Here is a 27,643-nt window from a genome sequence, read left to right as displayed (position 1 = left end):
TGCCCCTCCCCAAGTCCACTGATAGGGGAGGTCTTCTTTTCCTTCCTTCTGATCCTAGTCAATTAGGTCTCATCAGGAGTGGCTGCATTGTCTTCTTCTGTGGTCTGGTAATGCTGCTTCTCCCTCAGGGGGAGGTAATTAAAGAGCAGGCCAATCAGTCATGTCAGAGACAGTCCCTGTTCCTATTACAATGGAACCCACTTGGATACTGAACTGCCATGGGCTACGTCTGTGCAGGGGTCTTAGGTTATCTCCATGCATGGTCCTTGGTTGGAATATCAGTCTCAGGAAAGACCCCTGTGCTCAGATATTTTGGTTCTATTGCTCTCCTTGTGGAGTTCCTGTCCTCTCCAGCTCTTACTGTTTCCCACTTCTTTCATAAGATTCCCTGCAGTCTGCCCAAAGGTTGCCCATAAGTCTCAGCATCTGCATTGATAGTCTGCTCCTCCACTGCTGATGGGAATGTAAACTTGTACAACCACTCTGGAAAGCAATCTGGTGCTTCCTCAGACAACTAGGAATAGTGCTTCCTCAAGATCCAGTTATACCACCAGAAACTGGAAACAGCCCAGATGCCCCTCAGTGGAGGAATGAATACAGAAATTGTGGTACATCTACACAATGGAATATTACTCAGCAATAAAAAACAAGGAAATCTTGAAATTTGCAGGTAAATGGTGGGATCTGGAAAAGATCATCCTGAGTGAGCTGTCCCAGAAGCAGAAAGACACACATAGTATATACTCACTCATATTGACATATAATAAGGGTTAAACCTACTAACATCTGTACATCTAAAGAAACTAATCAAGAGGGAGGACTCTTGCTAAAATGCTCAATCCCTATCCAGAAAGGCAAAGAGGATGGACATCAGAAGAAGGAGAAAAGAGGGAACAAGTCAGGAGCTTGACACAGAGGCCCTCTGAAAGGCTCTGCCTCCCCTCTCCCCCAGTAGTGGTCTTTAAATCAAAGAGGTGGAGAAGCAGAATGAGGATGAGGAAGAGAAAGGAGGTGATGAAACGGAAGTTCACAGGAACGGGGGAGACTCACACATAGATCACAGGTATATACATAGTATGTTTGTGCATATAGCTTACAGACATTCCTATACATTATAAATTATGATCAGTTATTTGTGGTTTTGTGTTAAATTATAGTTAAAATATAGGAAAGTACAGTCTTTTCAGTGAAGAACACAGTGAGTTTTAATATATACCAAATAAATAAAGATGTAGAATGATTCCGTTCTCCCAAATGTTACTTTGTAGTTGACAGTTCTCTTGTACCCAGCCACCTGTACCCATATACCTGTTGATATCTATTCCAAATGTATTGTTTGTTTAAAGAGTGGCAGGTAAATGGGTCATACACTGTACAGTCTCCAGATTCTGACCTCTTTAAATTAGCACCATGGATTTGAAATTTGTTCATACAAATGATTTATAGTAATTCTCCTCTTTTTTATACTTGAGTAATATTCCACTGTGTATAAAAACCACTTTTTTTTATTCTTTTATCAACTGAAAATATATCCAATGTACATGTCTCAGTATTGACTGATATGTGTTTCATCTTTGCAGTATGGTCTGTCCAATACCTATAATATATTCATATTAATGGGTTAGGGACTCCTACTCTTCCTGGTCCTGGGTCACCTGTGGGAAATAAGGGCTTGTCCACCCCTTTATGTGCTGACTCTCAGAGAGTTCTTCTGTCAGTGTAGAGGTCACTACGCGGGAATCTCTGGGACAGGAGCTCTGTAGAGCTTGCTACCTTCTCTGCTGCAGACGGACTGAGTTTGGGTACCTGAAATGGCAAGTGAGCTCTGCTCCTGGCACTGTGTATGTGTCTCCCCACAGTGACAGAAGCATGCGGGCTCACTCCTTTCTGAGCTCTGTAGCACCATAATAAATTCAGGTTGGAGAGAGGCCTCAGCAGTTATGGGCACATCCTGCTCTCAGAGAAGAGCACAATTCAGTTCCCAGCTCCTGTGTTGGTGCCTTACACCTTACAACTGCCAGTTACACACAGCTAAGGCCCCAGAAGGTGTTTGTGCTCACTGGTGTGTGTGTTAGCCTAGAGACACACACATAATTAAAAATAATAAAGTCAAATCTTTAAGAAGTTTCAAATTTATCAACTTATTGAGATGATACTGTTTAATTTCACTAAATATTTCATAATTTCAATGTAGAGACTTTGAACATCTTTTGTCGTGATATAGGCGTTTGCAGCCATTATAAATGCCTCACTCTAAAAATTCTTCTTAGTTATTGCATGTGTATTGAATAACACATTTATTTGATCTTTTTAAAAGATTAATTTTTGTGTGAGTGTGTGTGTGTGTGTGTGTGAAACCCACAAGTGTGTGGGTGCCTGAGAGGGCCAAAAGAGGGAGCTGGCTCCATGGGAGCTGAATTTACAGATGGTTGTGGGTGCTGATGGTGAGGACCGGGAACTCAGACCCTCCACAGTGAGAGTCAGCACTTTTAACAGCTGTGTCATCTCTTTCCAACCTCAAACTTAACTGTTTTAAAAATATAACCCCTGAGCCCAGTGTCTTTAGCAATTGCATTTCCTTTATAGATCTACTATTATTGTCTGTAAATAATGACAATTTTATATTCTTTCTTGATTTTAAACTTTCTGTTTAAAATTCCTGAGCCAGACTTGTTTGGGTTGATTTTGTTTTATTTACTCTTTGTTTTGTGTATTTAGCATATGTAGTTTGCCTATGATTTTTGCCTATATTCATTAGAGACTGCTTTTTCCATTCTTAGAGCATGAACAATCTACTTTCTAGGCTATTGCCTTTAACAGGTATATGATTTGCAACAGGTGCGGTGATAGGGATGTTTATGAGAGCACCGACAGGGATCTATGAAACAGCATAATTGATTACGAAGCTCCCCCCTTTCTTAATACAGCCAGCACTGATGTGCATCCAGGAAAATCACTCTCTGAATGAGGTGTTCTCCAAGTCAAACAGTTGGCTTTATAAGTTGCTTAGAGACCATTTGTGTTACATTCTGCCTGTCACTTTGTGATGATCAAAGGGTGGGATCAGAGACTAACGTTGTTTGGCATAGCTTTCCTTGTGAGTTTTCAATATTCAAGGATGCTGCCCCTTATTCAGCTCTGGGTGCGTGATCTTCTGAGCTGCTAAAAGATGCTGTCCCCTGTGCGATTGCCATGAGTATATCCACGTCAGTTACAATCTAAAGGCGGTTATTTTGTTAATGTTTAGATTAGATCTTTAATTAAGCTCTCATCCCCTCCAGCAAGACAACAATGTCAAACATGTAAGCCCCACGAGGAACCAGACTCATTGCATACGCTCATCTCCTTCAGTACATTTTGAAGAGACTTAAAAATAAAACTCCCAAGAGAATTTCCTGAGGGGATGCTGAATATCTAATTGTAAACTCAGAAGCTCCATTTAATTTGATTTCAAACTCTATGACAGGAGTTAAGGCAATAAAAATGTTTGTTTAGGTAATTTGGATTCAGAGTTTATCTTTTATCAATTAAATTTTATTTTGGATATTTAATGCCATGCATATGAAATTTACAGAGCCTAATGGTAAATAAGTGAAAATGTGATTTTCTTTACGAGAGCGACAGTCGAGTAAGACCCGGGGGCAAAGAGCTAAGTGTACACAAGAACTAGTAACTGAGTGTGACTTTACATCTGTTTCTGTTTCCCCCTCCAGGATCGTTTATTTCTTTTGGGTCACAGCAATCCACTGGGTTGGCCAGGCTCGGAAGTCCCATCCTTAAGAAATCATCTATTGCCTCTACTCCATGCCAGGTAACCAGCTCTTCCAAGCCTTGCTTTGCCATTGAGTTCAGATTGCATTGATAGCAAATGCCTGCCATGCTTCTTACCGTTTTCAGGATGGCTTAAAAGTTTCACCAGAGCTCCTTCAGCAAGAAATGCTGTGTCCTTCTAAAAGTCTTTGAAACGTACCACCTACACTCTTCTCTTGTGGGGCCTGCTATGGCTTTTATTGTTTTATATTCTTTTCATGTGGGCCTTTGAGTAATCTGAGGCAGATGCACCTTGCCTAATTCACCACCTGTTTTGATCAAGGGTGTGAACTGAGGAGGTTAGATAAATGCCTGTGGAGACAAAGCTAAAATAACAAGGGAGGATGAATATATACAGAAAAATTACACTTATTGAGACTTTATATTCAGTGAGTTTGTTAATGCAAACACAGAAACAGTAAAATTTCCCTTCCGTTTCAGCACAACAGAGAAGAAAACATCCGCATGCAGCTGACAGAGATTTAGATCTCTGCTTGGCTAGGATCAACTGTGGTACACAGTGTTTGACCACGACTTTGGGGGCAGTGTCTTCAGTGAGATGATAAGCATTAGTGGACTTCCTGCACATGGACATAAGAATGAAATTTAATTATATCATGCACTGCATTTGGCACATAGTAGGTGTGATAGTTAGTCTTCATGGTCAACTGGATAGGATTAAGAATCAGCACGGAAATGGAGTTTTGGATATGTCTGTGATATACAGAAATGGGAAGACCTACCCCGCCTGTGGAAGGACCCATCCCATAAACTGGGATTCCGAAAGGACACAACATAAAAGAAAGCTTCGCGCTAGCATCCATATTTCTCTCTTTCCTCACTTCACAAGCAAAACATTCAGGTGCCTGACACTCCTCGGCCCTGTGGCAGACATGTTTTCTACAGGGAAGGAGGGACCATGGCATGGAGGTGGGAAGGAAAGCCCTAAGTTGGAAAGGACACAGCATACCAGTATCATGGTATCTCCTTTAAGGGAGTCTGCTGATGTGACCACAAGGAGAGGCAGCTTATGCTGCATGATATCCCTTTCATGACAGATAGTAACCTGACCATGGACCAAAATTAACCATTTCCGAACTTAAGAATCATTTATCATGCATTTGGAGTATAGCAATGAAAATGGTAACTAACACAACCCACATTCACTAGTTCTTTAATTTTCTGTTATACTTAACCCTTAAATCAGATGTGTCTGCTTATCATGTTTATTTTCCATCCTTTAGAGAAGCTGAGCCTGCCTCTGAACCTCAAGATTTCAGTTAACTTTTGAGTCTTTACTGATCAGAAAACAGTGACTAGACCAATACCGAAGCACACAGTGAATTCACGCCTCTAAGTATGGGGTGGCAGCCATTTACTCAGATATCCGTGATGGTGAATTACTCTAAGTATGGGGTGGCAGCCATTTACCCAGATACCCGTGATGGTGAATTACTCTAAGTGTGGGGCGGCGGCCATTTACCCAGATAACCATGATGGTGAATTACTCTACGTATGGGTGGCAGCCATTTACCTAGATACCCGTGATGGTGAATTACTCTAAGTATGGGGCGGCGGCCATTTACCCAGATACCCGTGATGGTGAATTACTCTACGTATGGGTGGCAGCCATTTACCCAGATACCCGTGATGGTGAATTACTCTAAGTATGGGGCGGCGGCCATTTACCCAGATACCCGTGATGGTGAATTACTCTAAGTATGGGGTGGTAGCCATTTACCCAGATACCCGTGATGGTGAATTACGTATCACCCAGAAGGGTAAAACGAATTAAGTTTTCAGATTGAGTCTAGGTGCCCAGAGCTCTTAATAGGTTGTTTTTACTTTCTTTTGTTGTTTAACTTCTGCCCCCTGCTATTTCTTTGTGAGAATGAAGATTAAAGACAATGCTTATCTCCCCTCCATTTCCACCTTATCCAAATGCCCTCGACATGTTTCTACCTTTCCTTTATTTTAATTAAACCCTATGTGATAGAGCGATATCTATTTTTTTAGGAATCCCAAGGAGCAATTTTCTAAACTTTAAAAAGTACTTTCCAAGCTAGCTTAGCGTTAACTTGAGGTCATGCACTGAGTTATAAACACAAAAGTTATTAAATGCAAAGGAATAGGATATATTAATTTTGTATTCATTCCATGTATTTTGAAACAAATATTAAGAGTGTACAACATTCTTAGGATTCATAAAGTGTCATTGAAAACCCAGATGTGTATGTGCTTGTGTGTATGTGTGTGTAGTTGCATGTTGTGCGTTATGTGTTCTCTTTGAAGATGTCCTGGGTTTTCATCACTCTATCCTTGTTTATGATCATTAATTATTGTTAGTCATTGGGATATCTGTTTTTTCATAATTTCCTTTTGAGGAAACTTTTCTGTGTTTTTGGTAAAAGATGTAGCTTTGCAGTTGCTATTTTTCAGGTGTTTCTCAGTGAGAAGTCATTTCTGATATTGATGTTGACCTCAGAGCCAAGGCTTTATTCCCAGTGGCTTCAGACACTGATTTAATGGTTCCCCTATTCTTATGGAAAATGAGTGTGATTCAAAGCCCCACTACCGATGTGCAGAAGTATTCGGTTTTCTCTTTGTATACATCTGCTTCAGGGTTAGCCATCTTTGAACTGGAGAGGAGTTTGAATTACTTGATAACACATTTAGCCTAGAAACTAGTAGGAGACTATAAAGAAGGCCATTTGTGGCCAAAGGTACAGATAGTTAACATTTTCACTCAAGGGCTTTTTTTTCAGTGCATAAAACGTCCTTATTTATAAGTGTAGGGTTATATATGATACTTCCAGAAAAGTCACAGAGTAAACAAGCAAACCAAATTCCCCTCTTCTTAGGTAATTGGAGAATCTGACTGATTCTCTGATTCAAAACATATTGATAATAGTTCTGTTTATGGAACAAATGTTCTTTATTATGAAATAATACTGAAAAACAATAAAATAATCCAAGTTGGGCACTTCGATATGATTAAAGCCTCCATCTCATGAAATTATGTGATTATTTTCCCCCTACACAGTCATATCAGGCAGATACCATTAAGGCTGGTTTTTGAAAGGACTTTAAAGGAACATGAGCTTTCTTGTGAGTCACCTTTTCTAATAGCACAATTTAGGGTCATTTTATATAAATTACCTTGTACTTTATGTATAGTCAACACATGGCTCCAGTATGTGCATTGTTCCTGCAGCTTGTCATTGTTCACGACGTGAACTTTAATTTAGAAGTTCTAAAGTCACTTCAGCCAGTAGTGGAAACTTGGCACGTTGCCTCAAAATAGGAGGTAAGACAAACAGAGCACATGATGACCAGAAGCCATTATTTCTCATTGATGTTGCAGTGTAGTTACTGGTTATAATTAGCTAGGAAATATGGAATATGAAGGAGATTAATGTGAGCACTAATATTTTCTGAATTCACATTTGTTGTTGTACAAAAACCACAGCATTTTACTTTTAGGATCTTGCGATTAAATACAGAAAGCTTGATATTAAACCCTGTACTTTCAGTGTTTCAAGGTTTTTTTTTTAAATTATCCAACTCACTTTGCAATTATTTTAATGTGGCTTCATTTGAACATAATTTGGATTTTTTTTTTAAAGAAACATTTGAAAAGCAGGACAAAGGTGGATGATTTGAAGAAGGTTGGTTTTCACACTGAAGTCCCAATGGAGCAGACTTCCATATTTGGACCTGGGTTTCTCAGCCAACCTGGGATGTGCATTCTTTAGAGTCAAAGATGTCAAAAACAAAACAAAACAACCAAATGAACAACAAACAAACCAAGAAACATTAAAGTAGTTTTTCTCCCCTTCAGACCTCATGGGTAAAACAATGTAAACATTCTCTCCATGGTTCAGTAGTATTATTACTCTGTGGTAATCACAGATCTTGAGGCTGGAGTTTAACAGTAACAGGGTGAATGCATGCTTGCTCTAACAACATGTGAAGTTTGCCAGGGACAGTGTGCTAGCTACTTTCCTTAGAACTATGACAAAATACCTGACAGAAGAGACTTAAAGGAACAAGAACCTTTTTATTTTAACTCTTGGTTTCAAGGAGTTCAGTGCTGTGGTTGCCTGGCCTCATGCCGTTAAGCCAGAAATAATGGCAGAAGTGTGGATGAGGTACATTTCCACGACCTACACATCTCTTTTAAAAATCTCTTCTTATATTTTAATTATGATCCTTGTCATTCCACACGTTCTTGTTCTTGATGCTAAAATGTATAACAGGTGTGATTTAAAACAAGAACAAGTGAGACATGGTTAGATGTGAAGCAAGGACAGGGGTAGCTGAGAGTGGGGAATACACCTGGGAAAGGACAAGATGGCTATGCTGGGGAGTTCTAAGACAGGGAAGTCTATTATCTATGCTTCTGTTGCTGTGACATATGGCATGACCAAAGTAACTTATAGAACAAAGTTTATTTGGGCTTATGGTTCCAGAGGCATAAGAGTTCATCATGGTGGAGAGGCATAGCAACAAGCAGCAGTCATGGCAGCTGGGTTAACATCTTTTTTCTCTTTTTCATTAATTTAATTATTTAATTAATTTATAGCCTGATCACAGCATCTCCCTCTTCCCCTCCCAGGACCACCTTCATTCCCTCCTTCCCCTATCCCTCTTTCCCCTTCTCCTCAGAGAAGGAGAGCCCCCTCCCTCCTACCAACCCACACTGGCATATCAAGTTGCAGCAGGACTAAGAACATACTCTCCCATTGAGGCCAGAGAAGGGAACTCAGCTATAGGAAAAAGAGAGACGGGAGGTAACCGAGACAGAGACAATCACCACGTCAATTGTTAGGTGACCCAGATGAAGAATAAACTGCACATCTGCTACATATGCATAGGGGATCTAGGTCCAGCCCATGCATGCTCTTCGGTTGGTGGTCCAGTTTCTGTGAGCTCCCATGAGCCTAGGTTAATTCACTCTGTGAGTCTTCTTGTAGAGTCCTTGACCCCTTTGTCTCCCTCAATTCTTTCTCCCATTCTTCCATAAAACTCCTTGGGATCCACCTATTTTTTGGCTGTGAGTCTCTGCATCTGTTTCCATCAACTGCTGGATGAAGCCTCTCAGAAGACAGTTATACTAAGCTCCTATCTGCAAGCATAGTAGACTATAATTGATAGTGTCAGGGGTTGCCTCTCTCCTATGCAGTGGGTACCAAGTTGGGCCAGTCATTTGTTGGCCTTTCCCTTGATCTCTGCTCCATATTTATCTTTACTCTTCTTCTAGGCAGGACAAATTTCAGGTTGAAGGTTTTACGGGTAGGTTGGTATCACCCTAATTCAACTAGAAGTCCTGCCTGGCTACAGGAGGTGGCAACTTCAGGCTCCAAATCCCCGCTCACATCTAGATGTCTCAGCTAGGGTCACCCTCATAGACTCCCATAGACTCCTGGGAGGCTCCCCTGTCCAGAGATGCTCCCCCACCAATTTACATTCTCTTTTCCCACTCAACCTACGACCTAATGCCCATCTCCATTCCTCTCCTCACCCTCTCTTCCACTCAGTTCACTCCTTCCATCTACAAAGCCACACAATGGAAAAAAAGACAGCATCTTCAACAAATGGTGCTTGTCTAACTTCTGCATGTAGAAGAATGCACATAAATCCATATTTATCACCCTGCACAAAACTCAAGTCCAAGTAGATCAAAGACCTCACATAAAACAAGATACTCTAAATTTAAGAGAAGAGAAAGTAGTGAATAACCTTGAATTCATTGGCATAGAAGACAACTGTTTGAACAGAACACAAATAGCACAGACACTAAGATCAACAATTTATAAATGGGACCTAATGAAACTGAAACCTTCTGTAAGGTGAAGGACACAGTCAATAGGACAAAAAGGAAGCTTACAGAATGGGAAAAGATCTTCACAAATCCTACATCCAATAGAGGACTAATATCCAAAATATATAAAGAACTCAAGAAATTAAACACCTACAAACCAAATAACCCAATTAAAAATGGGGTATAGAGCTGAACAGAGAATTCTTAACTGAGGAATCTCGAATGACTGACTGAGAAGCACTTTAAAAAATGCTCAACATCCTTATTCATAAGGAAATGCAAACCAAAATAACTCTGAGATTCCATCTTTCACTTGTCAGGACGGCTACGATCAAAAATTCAAGTGACAGCACATGCTGGTGAAGATGTGGAACAAAAGGAACTTCTCCATTGCTGGCAGGAGTAAAAACTAGTAAAACCACTATAGAAATCAATCTGTCGCTTTCTCAGAAAATTGGGAATAGTTCTACCTCAAGACCTAGCCATACCACTCCTGGGCATACACCCAACATATGCTCCACAATAATTTAAGGACACTTGTTCAACTATGTTCATAGCAGCTTTATTCATAATAGACAGAAACTGGAAGCAACTTAGATGTCCCTCAATGTAAGAATGGATAAAGAAAATGTGGTACATTTACACAATGGAATAAACATTACTCAGCTATTAAAAACAAGGACATCTCAGGGTCATTTTGATTTGCATTTTCCGAATGACTAAGGACACTGAGCATTTCTTTAAGTGTTTCTCTGCCATTCTATATTCCTCTGTTGAGAATTCTCTGTTTAACTCTGTACCCCCATTTTTTAATTGGATTACTTGGTTTGTTGGTGAGATTTCACCTCACACCCATCAGAATGGCTAAGATCAAAAACTCAAGGGATAATGCAGGCTGGAGAGGATGTGCAGAAAGGGTAACCCTCCATTTCTGGTAATCAATCTGGTGCTTCCGCAGAAAATTAGGAATAGTGCTACCTCAAGATCCAGCTCTAACACTCCTAGACATAGACCCAAAAAATGCCCACCATTCAGTAAGGACGTTTGTTCAACCATGTTTTTAGTAGCTCTGTTCATAATAGCCAGAAGCTGGAAACAACCTAGATGTCCCTTAATGGAGGAATGGATACAAAAAGTATGGTACATTCACACAATGGAATACTACTTAGCAATTAAAAACAAGGAAATCATGAAATTTGCAGGCAAATGGTGGGAACTAGAAAAGATAATCCTGAGTGAGGTAACCCAGAAGCAGAACCCTTATTCAGAAGGGCAAACAAGAAGTAGGAGAAGATAAGGAACAGGACAGGAGCTTTCCACAGAGGACCTCTGAAAGATTTTATCCAGCAGAGTATCAAAGCAGATACTGAGACTCATAGCCAAACTTTGGGCAAAGTGCTGGAATCCTTATGGAAGAAGAGGCAGATATAAAGACCTGGAGGGGACAGGAACTTCATAAGGAGACCAACAGAACCAAAAAATCCTGCGCCCAGTGAGGCCTGCAGAGACTGATACTTCATCTAAAGACCATGCATGGAGAGGACCTAGACCCCTTCTTCAAAGGAATCCCATTGGCTGCTCAGTTTCCATGTGGCTTGCCTCGTAAGGTGTACAGAGGCTGTCTCTGACAGGAACTCAGTGACACACTCTCTGATAACCTCTCCCTGATGGGTGCAGCCTTGCCAGGCCACAGAGAAAGATGATGCAGCCAGACTTAATGAGACCTGATAAGCTAGGGTCAGATAGAAGGGGAGCAGGTTCTTCCTTATCAGGGGACTAGGGAAAGGGCATAGAAGGAGAAGAGGGAGGGTGAGTGGGACTGGGAGGAGACAAGGGATGGGGCTGCAGTAGAGATACAAGGTGAATAAATTGTAATCAATAAACATATAAATGAAATAAAAACAAGGACATCATGAAATTTACAGGTAAATACATGGAACTAGAAAATATCATTCTGAGAGGTAACCCAGACCCAGAAAGACACATGGTATGTACTCACTTATAAGTAAGTCTTAGCCAAAAAGTACAGGACAACTATCACAGACCCAAAAAGCTGAACTTTTCTCTCTGCTGTGTTTTAATTTATGTTTAAACATCTACACTATGCTGCACATTTGTTATTACACATACATTCTGGTGTTCCTTATCTTCCCCAACTCCACGGAAATGTTCTTGATTCCCAAGGGCATCAAAGACATTATTCATTATCTGATATCGATTCTTTCCTCTTTCCTTCCCTCCCTCTTTTCTTTATTCTCTTTCCCTTTCTCCCATCTCCTTTTTCTAAATGTTTACGAAAACTAAACCATGAACAGTCCATGTATTCCTTTTTTGTCTTTCAGGGTGTTGACTACCACACAAAAATGGCTGTAATGGGTCTGCAAGGGATTTCTAAAGGCCGCATGAGTATATACCTGACTGAGAGCTTTGGGGGTTTTTACCCTTGATTATCTATTTGAAACCCCAGCTGTACTGTGTTTAGTTTAGTCACTTCTCCCTTAACAATACTAAATTTGAAAAGACTTTGGAAGGTTGCTTGGTCTATGCTGAGCTGAAGGATTTAAGTCTCTACAATGCAAATTCTCTTAAATATAACTTGTAAGCTCCTCTGCTGTTGCATATGGATCTCCTTGGCATTTATGTTTAGTAACTATTAAAATGACTTCACTCTAGTGAAGGTCTGAGTGACAGTCTGACAGCCCCGAATACTGATGGGGTATGAGCACATCCTGCACAACCAGGTTTGAAGCTCTCTTCTGCATATTCACAGCCTGGGGACATGGTGGGATGCACAGCAGGGATCTAAAATTTAATTGACACCAAGGAACAAGTCCTTGCTTTCCATGGTACTTAATTAAACACTCCCTTTGACTTTACATTTCTAATTTACCTGTCAAGGTCTGAACTTAGGCCTGGCAACAAAGTCTAAGATGAAATGGACAATCAGAAAGGATGTTTTGATCAGGTAGTGGCAATTATATCTACACAGAAAAATAATGTCAAATTGGGACATACAATGGTTAGTATTTCAAACCGAAGAATGCTAAAAGAACATTAAAATACGCCTATTTCTTACCAGCTTAAAAAAACTCCTATGTTGAATGTTTCGTTTCTCTTTAAGATGTCTCTACAGCCTTAGTGCTCTCTATATGATAATGGGTAGGATGAAAAATCGCTGTGCATCTGAACTTTATTTTGTGGAAGTTTTGAAAAAGAATATTATGCAGAATGAATCATCCCCAAACTGAAAGAATTAATCTTTTCCTTACACAGTACAGTTTCCTGAGAAAGTGTGTGGTAAGTATTGCTAGAACAAATGAATGCTGAAGTGCCTGTCAGAGCTGCGGCTGTTAGGAGCAAATAGAGAGCTCCCTTTATTTTTGTCAGTATGTAGTCAAGCCACAGCCTCTTAGATACTATCGTCGTTAATGATGACTAAGGACTAAAGTGATGAAAATTTTCTAGCCTCCTAAAGAATATTTTATGTGCCTTAAATTATTGAAGATTACTAGGCTATGAACATTCAAGTTCATCAATAATATAACAGAATAATTAATGAACTTATTTGTTATAATTTTGCTCTATTGAAAACACTAATTTTCAAAGAAAGTTTTTATTCATTTGGAGTTTGAATACAAAATAGCATACATAATTATTTCTGGTGTTGTAACTTCAAATCACTATTTGCACAACCTAGACTTACAAAAAGCAAGAGATGAGGAACCTAGGAAATTTCTCTGGGAGTAGAGTGGGAGGACCCGGGACTGCGCTGGCACAGATGTGTCCTCAAGCTTATGTTGTTGCAGCATATTTTTATCCTATTTTTAATACAATTTTGACAATTGTTAACAATAACAAATTACAGGTGGCCAGAACTTTTTCCAGTGGGAGAAATATAAAAGGTTCAATGAAAGTAATCAGTGTTTTGTGGGATTGCACATTTTAATGTCAGGAAAAAAAAAAGTCTTGTTTATTATTGAAGTCTTCTGGGGTATTTTAATTTCATTTTCGAAATAAATTATTATATGTACGTAGAGGGTGTTGGTATATAGGTGTGTACAACTTACATGAGTATCGAGTACGGGCATTAACATCAAGAGCCTTTACTCTGTGAGCCATCTTAGTGCCTATTATTTTCATTTTTATTAAAATTCTTTTATTAAAAGTAGAATATTTTTCATGTAATATATCCTGATTGCAGTTTGTCCTCCATCTACTGCTCTCATTTCCTTTCTACTCCTTCCCTTCCCAACCAGATCCATCCCTTTTCTGTCTCTCTTTAAAAACAAACAGGTTTCTAAAGAATAATAGTTATTATAATATAATATAATATAATATAATTAATATAATATAATATAATATAATTAATATAATATAATATAATATAATATAATATAATATAATATAATATCATAAATATAATATAATATAATAATATAAATAATATAATATAAATAATACAATACAAAATAAAAGCTAACACATTGAAATAAGACAAAACAAACAAACAGAAGGAAATGAGCCTAATAAAAAAATACAAGAAACAGATATGGGCCCAGAGACCCACTTATTCCATTAAAAACACTAAACTGGGAAGCCTTAAATATACACCCAGAGGACTTGTAGGGTAAAAAAAAAAAGAGCAAAATCTATAAATAAAATATAGCAAAATAAAAATAAAAAATAAGACTAAAATTTAAAATTCCTGACACAACATTATGAGAGAAGAAACCTCCAATAATGTCGTTCAGTTTGTTTTCTGTTGGCCATGATCTCCCTCTAAGGAAAGTTAGTTTCCCCAGTGAGACTCTCTTAGAGAAAACTACATATTATTTTATAAGTGGTTATCAAGTGGAGATTCTAGGCTAGCCATGTGTACATGTGTCTACTTTCAGCTCTAGGACCCTGTGCAATCTGCCTCATTCTCTATAAGTTCATATATACTTAGATCAAGGTGATTTAGAGGGCCATCATTTCTTCATGACCTGTTGTTCTTGCACTTTTCCAGGATTGGCTGAGTTCTGAGGGGAGAGATTTGAGAATGACATTCCATTTAAAAATGAGCATGAAGGCAATCTAGCCACATCGATCACCCCACTGATTTTAAAGTATAGATAAAATGCACTAGATAGTCAAATGAATACGTGTATAATTCCAGATGTTTCTCTCCAGGTGAAGTTTTGGTATCATTTATCAGAGCACTCCCGTCTCTCTGTTTTTACAAGAACATCATTAGACGGCAGTTTGATAAAGCAGAGTGAAGTGACCGGATTCTCTGAAACTCAGTGGAGCCAGGCAGAACTGGATCTCCATGCAAAAGCTGGAGAATCTACTCTGCCTTTCCAGGTAAGCACAAAAGGAACTAATGCATCACATCAGAAGGTATGTGTTTCATGCTAATCATTCCAGACATCAAAGTAACCTATCCAGTAAGTATTTACTGTGTGAATGAAACAAGCATATTAATACTCAGGGGCAAGTAGATAGGTACTTTGACCTAAGTTCTCAGAATCATGTATGGAAGTGTAGCAATTATCAGAAATAAAGCTTACATCAGGTGGCTGGGACAAGAGAAATCTGGAAAAAATTTCAGAACTTGAAGGTGAGGAAGAGTGAAACACTGCCACTTAGATACAACAGAGCCGTTGCCACCATGAACACGCAGCTTCCACGGAGCTGCACAAGGCTGGACGCCTAAGCATTCATTATGGATAGAAGAGGTGCTCATGATACCCCATATCTTCACAAGGAGCTAATGAATTAGGTTGCTGAAGGGGATGGAATTTCATTTTCTCTAAATGGGGTTCCGAGGTGATAAGATGGAGTTCACAGAGATAGAATGAGAGATAATACAGGGTAAGAAGGATGAATATAATCAGTTCATTGGATATATGTATGAAAATGTCAAAAATAAAGAAAACATGTGTTTTCCTAAGTGAACTTGACATATCTGAGATAAAGAAAAGTGATTTAGATTGTGTCTATATTTTTGTCCTTCTGTTATTGTCCAATAACACAAGGGTGCTAGTTAGCCTTTGATACAGTTGTCTTGTTCAATAATAAAAGCAGGTGACTGTAGCTTGCTTCCTACATGAATGTAGCATTTCCCATCTTTCTGAGCTTTGACTTTCTGTTCCTAACCCTAATCCTGATTTTTTCTTGATGATACAATTATAGAAACTAAATCATTTGATCAAATGATGGGATGTTGAATACACATTACCTCAGAGTCGGGGCTCTGAGTGTCCGCTTATTAATCTTACTCACTGCAAATATTATCTTGTATCTTTCTGTTTCCTAATGTGAGAGAAAAATAGTTATGATAAATGAAGTACTCTGGGAGAGGCTGAGTACTAAAAAGATGGTAGTGAAGATGGTTCCTGTGTACATAGGTTTTGGAATCTTGGGTCCAAGCCCAAATATATTATTTCATGGATCTTGCTTAAGCCTTCTAATCTTCTGTTTCTTCTATTGATATGGTATAATAGATGGACTGCTGGGACTGGAGTTGATAAATATTATATGTTCATATAATATATACTTCCAAATCAGTTGAGATAATATAGCAAACAGAAACAAAACTTTTTAGTGTGGATGCTATTAAATTCTACAACTGTATGTTTAAAATAGGATTTGCACTTGGACTAAATAGTACCCAGACAGTAACTGATTGCTGAAGAAACACTGGGCTTTCACTGTAGCAGAAGCATTTTTGTGTTGGCCATAAATAATATCAGAATGTATGCATATTAGTTTCATTCCCTCTTGCCGTGATAAAATACCCTGGAAAAGCAAATTAAAGGAGAAATAAATTATTTTGACTCACTGCTCCAGGTTATACTGAAATGGCAGGGAAGTCACAGTGGCAGGAACCTGAAGGAGCTGGTCTTACTGCTTCTGCAATCAAAAAGCAGAGAGGAATAAATCGAAGCTACGGCTTAGATCGCTTTCTCTGTCTTATACTGCTCAGAATTCCTGCCCAGGTAATGGTTTTGTCCACTTGGAGGTTATGTCCTCCAAGACCAATCATTTCAATCAAGATAACCCGACAGGCATGCCCAAAGTCCTTTCCCCCAGCTATTCAAGATCCTGTCAACTAGAAGGTTAACACTTGCTACATGCCTCCTGAGAAACAGCAACTTCCCTGCAACAGGAAGCTGGAATGAAAAGGTGAGATAGAAAAGCTGAGCTAGCCTGATGCATTCTTCTAACACCCCTTGTTAGTTAAATGTTGTTCGCTTTAGCAGACAGACCAGCAGCATATGGCAGCAATGTTACTTCAGGGCACTTCCTCCCGGCCAGCAAAGGAGGAATATGGAGCAAATATCAACTTTTATGACTAATCACTTTACAGAAGCATTGTAAGGATTAAATATTTATATATATATATGTATATGTATATATATGTATATATACATATATATACATATACATATATATATGTAAGGATATTCAGCACTGAGTAACTTGCACGAGGCAGCTATTGTCATCGCCGTGGTGGTTATTATTTCCATATTGCTTGGAAATTGTGGATTCCTTCATGTTTGGAAAATGGAAGTCCTTTTGATCAAAACTCCAGATTCAATAATTAGCATTTTTCTATAGCTAGAGAAAGTTTCCTGACTCGATGCCAACATTTAATGGATAAAACTGCTGATGACTTTTGTTGAGATAAGTGTTTGAAGCAAAGATTACCCATGAATTCATCTTAGTGTTAGTCTCCGTTGCCTGTGACACAACAAGAAAATGAGGTCATTAACTCTGTCTCTAGTGGTTATTTTATACATTCAGCTGCTTCAATATATTCATTTTTATTTAGATGGAAACTCACCAAAACAATCTATCAGAGTTTGTTACTGATGCTGGGAACAAAAGAGAATAAGTGTAGATTGGTCTAACTCCCTGAGAAATATTATTTTTTTATTATTTACAATGTATTCATTTTACATCCCAATTGCAGCCCCCTCCCTCAACTCCTCCTGGTTCCCATCCTCCCTCCCTCTTCTCTCTATCTCCTTCCCCTAATCCACTGAAAGGGGGAGTTCTTCTTTCCTGCCACCTGGCCCTAACTCATCAAGTCTCATCAGGACTGCCCAGACCTTCTTCCTCTTTGGCCTGGTAAGGCCTCATCACCAGGGGGAAATAATCAAAGAGCAGGCAGCCAAGTTTGTTGACAGACAGAGGCAGCCCCTGTTTCACTTACTTGAGAACCTACATGGAGACTGAGCTGTGCCTGGCTACATCTGAGCAGGGGGTGTAGGTTCTTTCCATGCGTGATCCTTGGTTGGTGCATCAGTCTCTGCAGGGACCCCTGGGCTCTGATGTTTAGCTTTGTTGGTCTGAGAAATGATATTATGAGCTGAAATGCCTGCCATTCCTTTCTGTGACTGGAAGTTCTCCTCCACTATTCCTGGAGAATTTCAACAAACTGTAGACTTTATTCTTTTTAGTATTAATTGTTTGGGGTTTGAGTTTTGGATTTGTCTTAATAGGCAAACTGAGACTACCCTTCCCATCTGAAAGTATATTAACAAAGTTGTAGATTGGTTGGTGCTTTTGTGCTGTTTTGTGCTATGGTGTCTCAATGGTAAGGGCTTCTCACAGGAGCCTGGACTACTGATCCCATTGCTCTCTATCCTGTGTCTGCGACTTGGCACCACATGTTGGCTTTTCTTTCCAGCAATCCCTGACAATGGGACCTGACCTCATAAATGTTTAATTCACCCAAGAGCAGGCAGCGATCCTCTCTGTACTTTCATCTGTCTCTCCTTAATTCTTTTACATGTTCATCGTAGCATACATTTGTTTTAGAAAATACAGACAAATACAAAGAAAGAAAGGGCGGAAATATCTTAATCTTCACCACCAAATTTTTTCATTATGCATCTATAATCTCACGTCAGAAATTTCTGAAATTAAACTTGGAAAGCAGTATCTTTTTGAAAATTGAGAGTTAAACACCTTACCTGCTATGAATCAATGCGAAGTCTTTGGACAGTTTATTTAATTGTGGGTTGTTTTTACTCTGCCATGCTCATCCCTGTAGTGCTTCTAGTAATAAACAATACTTAGGTTATGCCAACAATCTTAAGTCCAAATCATTCAGATCCTGAACCCATCTGGCCCTATAGACTTTGAATAGGAATTATGGAATTGCGTTAACTTTCTGTATGGGTCTGCTCCGATTTTGTGTATTTATACTTATACGTTTGTACACTATAATACTCATATGCTATAAACTATTTACTATAGCAATATGAGATATAATTATGAAGTGTTTACAGCCAATAATGAAGAAAGAAGCACGCATGCGGTCATATCTTGAACAAATGCCAGCAATCTGTTTCTGTATTAACATTAATTATTCAAAAAGATACAGCTTTTATCTTGTTTGTACCATTTTTTTTTTTACCTATACCAGAAAAATGTTGATATTGTATTGTTTTTTTAATCAAATTTCTGCAGGGATGTCTTTTAGATCCTGAAATTATGCATGAAGATTTGGTGCACAAGCTCATGAATTAAGAAAAAATAAAGATGATATTGTTCCCTAGACAGTGTATTGAACCCTATATGTTCAGCTTGCATCTGAATATATATTTAGAGACGCTTGAAGGTTTGCACACTTAAGTCTGGTGGCTGCATCATTTAAGGGTGGACTTGGTCCTGGTTTGATCATTGGCTCCATGTGGTTAAGCTCTGAACCTATTTATTTAGAGCAATCCAATCCAGTCTAAACACAGACAAGAAGAATGAGCCTGGATTATGAGACCTATGTATTTCATTTTAACCATGAAATTTGGATGCACAGCGGTGCTTTGATGTGAATTGGAGACCATAACAGGGAACAAATTGCTTTGAGTTTCCTAGGATATAATCACCCTTAGTTGCTAGGACTTTCATTCTCCTGCTGGGAAAGGATTAGGCTTTCTGTTGATTCTGTAAGAAAATTAATTTAGCAGCCTTTCTGGAATCTCTCCATCACCTGGGTAGAAGAATTGGAAGAATTTTAGTCAAACAGTTAATTATATTCTTTCCAATCTGTTTTAACTTGGTCTGTTCATGTTCAGCTGCTATGCTCAGTTTCTTTTTCTTTTTCTTTTTTTTCATAAAAATAAATTCTTGCACTTGGCAATTTTATTTTCTTTGTAATTTCTCTTCTAAATTCTAACATCTAAAAGGTATTTTTATTTGAGTACTATCCATTGTTTTTTTTATTGGTCTAATGTGTATGTTCCTATTTAAACATAGTTATATCATATTTCATGTTTACCTAAAAACAACTATTTAATATTTTTCACATTGAGTGATTCACATAGAGTAGATTCTCTATCAGAGTTATTGTTATTAATAATTAACAATTTGAATATTTATCAAGAGAGTTAGTTAAGGTAAGATTTATAACACAAAATAAAAATCTGTGTAAAGTTGCCAAGTCCTGAGTCTTTCCTGTCTAGGACCATAGGAAGCTTGAGTTATTGGTAGCTTTGATGAGAACCATCTGCTAAGCACCAGAGATCTTGTTATTTCATAAACTGATGTAATATTGTGTAATTACAAGTAAAAATGTCTTATGCTATGCATTCTTTCTAGTGGTTGTTTGATATTTAGCCAGTTATTTTCTAAACTTCTTTTGTCTTTCACTTTAAAATGAGTATAAAACCTGTGCCATATTCACAAGTTTAGAACTGTATACAGGCGCATGCCTTGTAGACAGTAAATTCTACAGAAAATATAGCTGGTCTCACACTCTAGTTTCTTTTCACTTTTAACAAATATATTTTTTTGTTAGTTCACTAATTAATTTATTTCACATTGTTTTACATAACAAGGTAGAGAGTGAGGTATGTTTTATTTTTTCCCCTTGGGAAAGCTTCTAGTTTTATTGGTGTATAAAATAAGCACTTGAATATGAACAGCATTTATGAGTTATAATTTCTGAAAGCAAGAAATTTTGTGGTTTTCAGAATTATTATAATTAAATAAAACAAAATCAACAAAGGTTTAAAAATAATTTTCAAAGGGAAGTTCATCTACATTTAATGAGAAAATTAGTTTTCAGACTACTTGAGGATCTTTTAAGCAGAATGTTCTGACTTCCCTTTTCCCTTGTTAAAACACTTCTTCTAAATAAACTAATCCATACTTGTAATTATAGATCTTGTGTTCCTAAAGGTAACAACTTCTGCTCACAACACAAAAGAAAGACATGCTTGATTAAAAAAAAAATACTCAATAATACAGCTTGAGATCAGGGATGGAGATACCTCCAGAAGATCTTTTATTGTAGAGGAATGTTTTAGCAATTCTGGGTTTCTTGTTATTCCATATGAAGTTGAGAATTTTTCTTTCAAGTTCTGTAAAGAATTGTGTTGGTAATTTGATGGGAATTGCCTTGAATCTGTAGATTGCTTTTGGTAACATGGCCATTTTTACTATGTTAATCCTGCCAAGCCATGAGCATGGGAGATCTTTCCATCTTCTGATATCTTCTTCTATTTCTTTCTTCAGAGACTGAAAGTTTTTTTCATACAAGTCTGACTTGCTTGGTTAGGGTCACACCAAGATACTTTATGTCCTTTGTGGCTATAGTGAAGGGTATTGTTTCCCTAATTTCTTTCTCAGCCCTTTTGACTTTTGTATATAGGAGGGCCACTGATTTTTTTTTTTTTAGTTGATTTTGTATCCAGCCATTTGGCTGAAGGTGTTTCTCAGGTGTAGAAGTAATAAAAACTGCATGGTACTGGCATAGAAACAGAATGGTGGATGAATGGAATCGAATAGAAGACCCAGAAATAAACCCACACACTTATGGACACCTGATTTTTTACAAAGAAGCCAAAACCATGCAATGGAAAAAAGACAGCATCTTCAACAAATGGTGCTGGTCTAACTGGATGTGTCATGTAGAAAAATGCAAATTGATCCATACTTATCACCCTGCACAAAACTAAAATCCATGTGGATCAAAGACCTCAACATAAAAATGGACATGTTAGACCTGTTAGAAAACAATTGAATAAAAATAAGGGTCAGGTGAGATGGTGCAGAGAAAAAGACACACCCTTCGAAACCTGAGGAGCTGAGTTTAATTCCCACAGATTGAAAGTTAAAAGTTGACTCATACTCATACACATTATCCCTGAATTGTACAGGTGATGTCATGGCAAGTACCTGCTCACACACGCGTGCTCATGTGCACACGCATGCACACACACAGACCATGACAAAAATTTTCATAAAAATAAAAATAGACATCTGCTGATAATTATTTATTGTTATGTGTTATAAGATTAAAGAACCATTTTAAAATGTGGCTGATTTTTAATTAATAGTAAGCTGTCAATATATACTCTTGAATTCAATTGCATAGATGTAAACAAGCAGGTTTGGAAATGGCTGAATATCAGTTTTTCTTTGAATTTTGAGTTAAGTTTAAAAGTACATTTTAATAATATTAGTGAATCACCTGGTAGTTCTGTTTAGCCAAAATGAAATAGCCAAATCTTCACGATATGGTCTGTCAATGTTCCACTTCACCTCTAACCAGGAACCACCAGTTAAATCTATAGAGTAAAACCGAATTTCTCTTCAGGAACACAGAGTTGTACCTCCAACATTCTGCCTTTTCTCTCTTGATAAATGTCTCTCTTTTGGATCAGAGGAATTATACATTTTATTTTAATTGATATTATCACTGCAGATTATCAATATATGCAAATTATCAATGATATATAAAAGGGTAATTTTCAAGTTTAAAGTTGCCACAAATAAATTGTATTTAGTTAATAGTTTCAACATTTTCTAAATTATAGTGCTTGCATATATTATGCAAAAACTCTTTTCTAAAATCTGCACCATTATTCTCTGCCAAAGCAATCTTATACCTGTGTTAGGCATAAATGAGAGAGAAATGGTTTTTTACTCGTATGCCATTTCTTAAATGAGAAAAACCGTAGGCTCATGTATTTGGATGCTTGCTCCATAACTGGTGGCTTTGGTCAGGAAGGATTAGGAGGTGTGGCCTTGTTGGAGGAGGTGTGGATTAGGCTTTGAGGTTTAGAAAGCTCAAACCACTTGCCAATTTCAGTTATCTCGCTCTCTGCATCTCATGCTTCTGAATGAAGACATAACCTCTCAGCTACTGTTCCAGCACCACGCCTGCCTGCCTGTTGCCATGACCTGTGCCATTATGGTCATGAACTCTAACGTCCCAAAACTGTAAGCCCCAATAAACTTTGTTCTTTGAGTTGCCTTGGTTACGGTTTCTTATCACAGCAATACAAAGGCATCTAAGGTGGACAGTGTACTAATGTGAATAGCACTCTGTTAGAATATGTGTTCACAATCAAAAGCCACATTAAAGTATGTGAATGGCAGGGATGAATGCTGAGAAACTGCTTGCTTATGTATCCTAGGCTCTTTCTCTTTTAAGTAATATAGTTCAGTTAGTCTCTACTAAGATGGTGCTAATTCATATAATTTATTTTTTAATTTATTTTTCAATTAATTGGTTTTTGTCTAAAAACCCTTAATGCCCAAAGGTTTACTGACATGACATACACTTTCATATTTCCTTGCTTTTGATTGGGTTGTAGTCTCTGTTTTTTCAGAACAAGGTCTTTAGCAGAAATTATTATCAGGATTTAACCTAATTTTGTGATATGATATCAGCTCTGCCCTATATTGTTGGTGGAGATCACAAAACTAGGATAATAAAATCAAAGCAGAAAAAGTACCCATCAGGTATGATTTCAAATAGGTCACAAAAATCCAAAGTGAACTGTGTTTTAATGCATGGATTCAATGAGTAAAGAGATAAACAGAAATATATGATTGAACAAAAAGATATGATCTAATGGAAATATATTAAAACTTCACCAAGCCTCTTTATTCAGATTCCTTTGGCTCTTCTGTATGGGGTTCTTCCCTTCAGTTACTGGGCAGGTCATCTGTCACATTGCAATGGTGTTACCTAATTTTTCTTTCTTTCTTTTTTAATTTATTGCAATTTATTCACTTTGTATCCTAGCTATAGCCTTCTCCCTGTACCCTCCCAACCCACCCTCTTCTCCCATGCCCCTCCCCCAGTCCACCGATAGGAGAGGACCTCCTCCCCTTCCATCTGACCCTAGGTGTTACCTATTTTTAGGAGATGTAGTTCCAAGATTTCCATATAGCTAGCTATCGTCCATAATGGCAATGCTGTCAGAATGATATCTCAAATGTTAGAAATGGAGAAGTATGTACTGAGCCTTAAAAAAAGAAAACTGTTACTTTCTTGATTTTAGATATTCACAGCAATAAGATGACGCTATAGCTACCAAGTATGTCCAAAGATTGCGTCATTTGGTCGCCTCATCAGGACTCTAGAAATAATCCACCCTTGTCTTTCTCCTTCATTCTCTTCTCCCCTCCTCCCACGTTCTTCCTCCTTTGTTTCTCTATCTTTTCCTTTCCTCTTCCTTCATCTCTTCTCTGGCCGCCTTCTCCTCCCCTTACATTCTCACATTCTCTGTTTTTCTCCCTCAATCTTTTTCTCCCTTTTGTAGTAGACCAAATACGTAAAAATATGAGTGATTAAGAGGAAAGAAAACAAAAGTATGCCAAGTCACCATTCAGAGGGCTGGAGTAAAGTTAAATAAATGCCTACTGGTGCTTTTGTATATGAATATAACTAACAGCTACACATGGGTAATGATTGTAATCTTTATCACACAAGAGTATGTTTCTATATTTATATATAATATATATGCATATTTAAATATTCAGATATGGAAATGAATCACTCCAGCCAAACCATTACAATGAATTTATATCTCAATTAAATTGAGTTGTAAACCACACAGTTGAATACCCCAAAGAGCTCATTTTAAATGCATATGACTCTTAATTGCTCCGATGGGAAGCATGCCCTTCACTAGTGATGAATGTTGCAACTTTCAACTTAAACAAGGTTACCTAACAGATTAAGGTTATATAAGAGGCTGTCAAAGCAGTTATGACTCTGTAACTTTATAATTTCAATGCTCAGGTCACAACAGTTTTCTAAAATTAGATTGAAAAAAATGGAACAGGTGTAAATGAGTTCCTTTCTTGAAAGAAAATGAACTTGAGATTTTTGCTTCTATGGTATTTTTTAAATAACTTTATTTTCTGCAATAACAGTTAATTTTAGAAGCTACTGTTTTCTCATCGAATGCTACCGTTGCTGTAGATGACATCAGCATATCCCAGGAATGTGAGCTTTCCTGTAAGCCACTTCGAAGTACCAGCGTACAAACTGAAGGTAAGATTTCTTTTCTTCTGAGTGTTGTAACTTATTTTTTAAAGTATATTATAGTCACTGGTATTTAATACAGGATGCAGATGACTTGTTATATTTTTTAATGTTAATTAATTGTATTTACAGGACTTTTTTTGTTGTTTTAAAGCCAGCTTTCCTGTTTTCGTATTTTCACAACTTGTTTTTCTCCCTCAACCCCTGCTTTTTACCACTGGCACTCTTCTCCATGAGTCTCCCCTTCTACATTCGTGCTTTCAAAATCAGTGACCAATTGAGTATAGAGTTACTTGCTTGAGTGTGGCTGCCACAGAGCAGGGGCGCCCTATCTTTAGCTACCCCACTGAAGAATGTGACACCCTCTCCCAACATATGTTCATTGCCAGTAGGGCCTTTGTCAAGGGTGGGCCCTTCCCTCATCCTGAGTGTAATGGCCATGCCATGTCATATCCAGAAGACACTGTTCGGAAAACATCTCCCCATTCTGGCACTTATATTCGCTGTGGTATCTCTTCCATGATGTTCCCTGGACCTTGAAAGGAAGTGTTATAGCTGTTGTAGTTGGGGTAGAGCACATCACCATTACTCAGTCTAGGTACTTTGGCCAGTTACATATTTCTTCATTAACCACAGACCACTGAAACAAGAAACTTATCTGATAAAATCTGGGTCCAGACCTAGTGTATAGGTATAAAGCTGAGTAATTGGAAGTATGTCTGACAACATGTTTGTGTAGCAAAATGATAAAAGTAGGCTCTTCCTTAGAATCTGTGACATCCTAGTTAAGTTTACAGAAAGGGAATGAGTTTCTTTCTAAGCAATAGCCATTAAATCCAATCAGAAACACTATTCTAAAGATGATTAAAAATGCAATAATAAACAAAAAGGAAATTGAATGGAGGCACTCTGCAAGAAAGAATAATGATTCTCCCAAAAGTTATGAGTAATTAGACAAAAATCCCATTGTCAGATGTGGGCTATCTCTGTAGGATTTGCTGGCCATGGAGGCCATTAAAGACTATTACCATTCTTCTTAATTGTCCACCAGAACTTGTTAGAAAGACCCTATTGTTGAAGACTGTACAGCATCTTTAGTCCTAAGCCATTGAACAATTAAAGTAAAGCTGAGTTGCAAGCTTCTTCCACTGGCTAAATGTCATAGTCACTCAGAAAGTGCCATTCAGGCTGCTTGGGGAGAAAATTCATCAGTAGTATTACTTACCTGTGAGCCCTGCATGGCATAATTTGTGTGTGCCTTCCTGGCTACCCAGGATTCTGAGATTAGACAACTGCTGGAAATCATTGACATCAGGACCAGTCTGCGCAGCTGAACACACACACACAAAGATACACACATACACACATATACACACAAATATACACATACAAGCACACACACAAACACACACACACACCCATGCACCCCCCACACACGTAGAATACATTATTCTCTATTGAGATCTAGAATAAATATCCATTCTGTAAGTTATTTTTTTAACTTAAAAATTAAATTTATGGGAAAGATTTTCAAAGCTTGATAGATATATATGTGTAAAACTCAAATTTGGGTGGTTAATATTTTTATCTCCTTAAACGTTTAACATTTTAAACTAGCACATAATAGATGCATGTGTTTATTGGTGAGAGTATGGGTGAAGGTTTCAATAAATAGATCCAATATGTACTGAACAAATCAGGTCAATTAACACTTCTACCATCTCATCATTGAAGCTTTTGACTTCTTCTACTGAGTCCTAAAGGCTGCAACAAGTTATTATTGACTATAGTCACTCCACTGTCCTTCAGAAAGCATTATGCTTATTGTTCTTATGTAAGATTATCTTAGTTGTCATTTTCTGACCAGTCTCTATCTTCAGTTAGTTAGCCTTCTCAGCCTGTAATGATCTGCACATATACTCTAATTGACTTATTTAAAATACACAGATATTGGAGAAAACATACAGTTATTGTTTTGGTCTGTCTTATTTCACCGTGTCTATATATTTGATACAAATATTGGGCTACAATTTTTTATGATATTTATTTTTTCTTTTATTGAAAGTAGTTTCTCATATAATATATCCTCATTACAGTTTTTCCTTCCTCTACTCTTATCATTTCTGCCTTCCTATCTGGATTCACTCCCTTTCTGTCTCTCATTAACAACAAACAAAATTCTGGGAGGTAACAATAAAATAAGATAAAACAAGAAGTAACATATCAAAATTAAACAAAACAAACCAACAGATGTAACCCAAGAGAAGCTCAAGAATCAGAGACCCACTCATTCAAACTCTCAAGAATTTTATAAAAATACTAAACTGGAAGCCATAATATATTCACAGGGGACCTGGTTGCAAGCCTATGCATGCCATGTGTTTGCTGACTCAGTCTCTATGAGTCTCTATGAGACCTTTGATCATGCTGATTTGGAGAGACTTGTTTTCTTGGTGTCTCCCAAACCTTCTGGCTCTTACAGACTTTTTGCCTCCTCTTCTGTGAGGTTTCCTGAGTCTGAGGGGAAAAAAATTGATGGAGAAATCCCGTTCACAGCTGAATTTCTAAGCTCTCTCACTTTGTGTAATGTCTCTCTATGGGTCTGTGTTTGTCTCCCATCTGCTGTAGGAGGAACCTTCTCTGATGATGGCTGACCAAGACACTGGTGTATGGCTATAGCAGAATGTCATTACAAGTCCTTCTATTGCTACATTGTTTTATTAGGACAG

The 27,643-nt window shown here is 37.8% G+C and overlaps 1 protein-coding gene across 4 annotated transcripts in view; it reads left to right on the top strand.

Moving 5' to 3' along the window:
- The window catches only part of Malrd1 (MAM and LDL receptor class A domain containing 1), a 698,598-nt gene that overhangs the window by 100,765 nt on the left and 570,190 nt on the right, over nt 1-27,643 (top strand). For all 4 annotated transcript variants that reach the window (XM_055593928.1, XM_055593929.1, XM_055593930.1 and 1 more), the window contains exons 11-13: nt 3,714-3,811; nt 14,807-14,980; nt 24,803-24,923. In XM_055593928.1, coding sequence (XP_055449903.1) covers nt 3,714-3,811; nt 14,807-14,980; nt 24,803-24,923 — 393 coding nt within the window. The remainder of the gene's footprint in view (nt 1-3,713; nt 3,812-14,806; nt 14,981-24,802; nt 24,924-27,643) is intronic.

Source organism: Psammomys obesus, unplaced genomic scaffold (assembly GCF_907164565.1).
Source record: "Psammomys obesus unplaced genomic scaffold, mPsaObe1.curated_primary_1811, whole genome shotgun sequence".
Lineage (NCBI taxonomy): Eukaryota > Metazoa > Chordata > Mammalia > Rodentia > Muridae > Psammomys > Psammomys obesus.
Note: the sequence above shows the minus strand (reverse complement) of the source record. Positions and strands in the feature narration are given on the sequence as shown.